This window comes from Natrix helvetica, assembly GCF_964273705.1.
Source record: "Natrix helvetica genome assembly, chromosome: W".
Taxonomy (NCBI): Eukaryota; Metazoa; Chordata; class Lepidosauria; order Squamata; family Natricidae; genus Natrix; species Natrix helvetica.
The window spans coordinates 80,250,654-80,254,318 of NC_138555.1; the positions used below are offsets into that span (position 1 = coordinate 80,250,654).

Here is a 3,665-nt window from a genome sequence, read left to right on the forward strand (position 1 = left end):
CGTGGTTGTGGGCAGGCAAAGTAGGAAGGAGTGGAGGAGTGGCCACGTGGTGTACCGAGCAGGCCACCCCACCTGCCAACCTGCCCGTGACATCATCCTGAGTCTTCCTTTTTACTAGACCAGACATACCCAGTTCCTGCAACCATTCTTCATATGTTTTAATCTCCAGCTCCCTAATAATCTTTGTTAGGGATGTAACCCTAGTCTTGGTTTGGGAATGTATATAAGCCATGAGTGTAACAAATGTATCTGTTATTTTAAATGCTAGTGAGATGTAATTGGTTGCTGTTACCTCAAGCAGCCATAAGAGGGAGCCAGAATGACTGTTAGCTCTCTGTTTGTTAGATGCTGATGGATACTGTTTGATACTGCTCGTGAGTTACTGAATCTTGCTACTGTTAGCTACTTTGTGTGTTAAACCGAGACTATTTGATAACTGACTGACTTAACCGTGTATGACTTGGACTGTAAAGTGAACTCTGAATACCTCTATATTTCCACATAGTAAGCTACTATATTTTATACTATTTGATGTCCCTGTATGCTGGTTTGTGCGTGTTCTTCCATACCACTCTCATTATGCTTCTCTGCACACCTGCTCTTCTAACGGGGAACTTAATTACTTAATAATCTTTGTTGCTCTTTTTGTTGCTTTTCTGCACTCTTTCCAGAGTGCAGAAAAGATACATTTGAAATGCAAAACAAGGCAGAAACCAGATGTATTTGAAACACAAAGAAGCCATAGATTTATATACAAAACCCTTCATTTATGCTCAAAATGCTTTCCTTCCTATAACTATCTTTTGGGACTGTTCATTAAGATTGTGAAATTCACGGGAAGGGGGGGGGGGAATCTTACATTGGTAAATCATACTGTATTGAAGACGAATGTTCCTTAAATGTAATTTTATTTAAATGGTAGAAAATTGAGACACCATCCCACTGAGGATAAGGTCACCAGGCTGGTACCACTTATGTGGAAAGCATCACTTGCAGGACAGCTCAGGGTATATGAATAATAACTAAGAGAATGTATATTTGGGCTGTATTGCATATTAGGCAGATGTAATTGTCACTAAGCCACAGGCTCTCTTCCTTATCAGCTAGGCCAGGGAAATAGATATGTACTTTATTTATTTATCAGCACAAACACAACCCAAATATAAAAAGGCAACATTAAAAAAAAAGGTTTTCTGGCCTGGATGGTCCTCTGTGATGAGCCGAATGACAGAAAGGGGGAGTAGTGAGCTCCCTCCCATATTTGGGCATACCAGGGGTTGTAACACAAATACGTACGTACATACATACATACATACATACATACATACATACATACATGAAACTCTATAATATTCATATTTCAAACACCCAGACCAATCCAAAAAGGATATTCCCCTGATACCATGTTAAATACATCTTCATAAAATTTAATTCCCTTTTTACTGCATGTATAAAGTCATTTGTAAATAGAATGTCAGGTTTCTGAAAGATGCCCTAATTAATTCATGAGCCTCGAGCCAAGTTTCAAAAGAAATCCAGTCATTTATTAGGAACACCAATTTGGTAATACCTCATTGCAGTCAGATCTGACCTCATTTAAATTATGGCTGACCTTTGCCCTGTTTCTTCCCTCCCTGCAGTCTGTGTCATAAATCACATTCTCCAACGAGGTGCATGCCTCACAGGTCTGCTGTAGTAATGTGAGATCCGACTCTAGGCGAAGGTATGCGTGGAAGGCATGCAAATGCTTTATGAGTTTACATAGAAACTATAAAAAACATGAAAAAAATCCATCCCCTAAGGAGGTAAATTTGGTGGGACCCAGAAGAAGGGCCTTCTCCATGGTGGCTCCCACCCTCTGGAACATCATCCCTTCTGAAATTAGACTGTCCACAACTTTGAGACTCTTACGTAAGACTCTGAAGGCCTAGTTTTGCCAATTGCCCTAGGGAACGCAGAGTGGGATGGAGCCCATCAAATGGCTTATTTGACTGTGTTTGGTCACTGATGGTGGGGATAGGATATTTTATTTTTATTTTTGTCTACATTGTGTTTTATTGCTGACAAGGTGCCTAGAGTGAGGCTATGAGCAAGTAGGCAGCTACAGTATATACATTTTCTACATAAATAAATAAGGAAACTCCAAATAGTGGACATGGTTTGATTCAGCATCTCCAATCTTCTAACATGACAACAAGGGGTGCTGAAAGAAGGAAGGTGTTTAATTAAAGAATCTTGGAGAATGATTATAAATGCCACAGCAGGAGCATTTCTTTTCCAATTGGCAACTATAATAAATCTTAGTGATGAGGATAATTTCTCCATTAATCCTCTGTTGTCAAAAGTAATGACGTCTGTATGTCTCCTATAGATAGCAAACAATATTTCTCTTTTTTTTCTCAGCAATTTCTCAAAGCCACAAATAGTACACAAAGTGTTAATTTCTCTTTATGAGTTGCTCCCTGTGGTTGAGGTCAGGCCGCAAAACAATGATGTAGCATTTGGGCAGGAATATGCATCCCAGTAAAGCAGCGCTGGAGGCCAAGATGGAGAAGACCTCCACAGCTACCATGGCTTTTCCTTTTGTGCTCAGATAGGCTGGAAAGAAGGAGATCCACACACTGCAGAAGGCCAACATGCTGAAGGTGATGAACTTGGCTTCGTTAAAGCTGTCGGGTAATTTACGGGCAAGGAAAGCCACAATAAAGCTGGCAATGGCCAAGACACCCATGTAGCCCAAGACACAGTAGAAGAAGGATGTTGAACCCTCATTGCATTGTAAAATCATTTCTTGGGGCTGTGAATGCATGTCCAACTCAGGAAATGGGGGAGATGTCAACATCCAAAGGATACAAATCCATAATTGTAAGAGAAAGCATGAGAGGACGATAGAAAAGGCCAATTTTTTCCCCACCCATTTCCTCATCTGAGATCCTGGTTTAGTGGCCATGAAAGCCACAACTACAGTGATGGTTTTGGCCAGTACACTAGAAATGGACACTGAGAAGGTGATGCCAAACATTGATTGTCGGAGAAGGCAGGTCACTTTCCCAGGTTGACTGAGAAAGAGCAAAGAGGAGAGAAAACAGAGCAGAAGAGAGACAAGCAGGGTGTAAGTGAGGGACCGGTTGTTGGCTTTGACAATGGGAGTATTCTGGTGCTTAATAAAAGTTCCAAGTACCCAAGAGGTCAAGAAGAAGAAACAAAGAGCTGCTGAGGATAAACCAATTCCTAAAGTTTCTTCAAAAGTTAGAAAGACCAGCAATTTTGGGATACATTCATTATTTTCTTCATTTGGATAATGTTCTTCTGAACATTCAAAACAGTCATCCATATCTGGAAGGAAAACCAAGAATATTTTTTCATCTAGGCATTCCATATTGTTGTAAATCACCTTATTAATTTAATTCATCCAAGTAATATATTGAAGTTTGCTTAAGTCTAATGAAAATGGGTAGAATGCATAACCTACCATTTTGATTTGAAATCTTCCCTTCTGGGCAAGGAACACAGTCATAGCAGCAGAACTGATTTCCTTCAATCCCTTTCTTCCAATATCCATGGAAACAGGGGTCATTGCATCGAGAAAGTGGGATGACCTAGTGAGAAGTATAAAATGTTTTCAAATTGGAAATATTGAAAAGTTTGAGGTTTTTTCTCCTTTA

At 39.9% G+C, this 3,665-nt stretch overlaps 1 protein-coding gene across 1 annotated transcript; it reads right to left on the reverse strand.

Annotated features, from left to right (window-relative positions):
• Positions 1-2,437: 2,437 nt before the first annotated feature.
• On the reverse strand, positions 2,438-3,334 carry LOC309400621 (vomeronasal type-2 receptor 26-like; the record flags this gene model as incomplete). Its single annotated transcript, XM_081969181.1, has 1 exon — positions 2,438-3,334. One exon carries the CDS (start codon positions 3,332-3,334, stop codon positions 2,438-2,440), a length of 897 nt encoding a protein of 298 aa, XP_081825307.1.
• Positions 3,335-3,665: the final 331 nt, after the last annotated feature.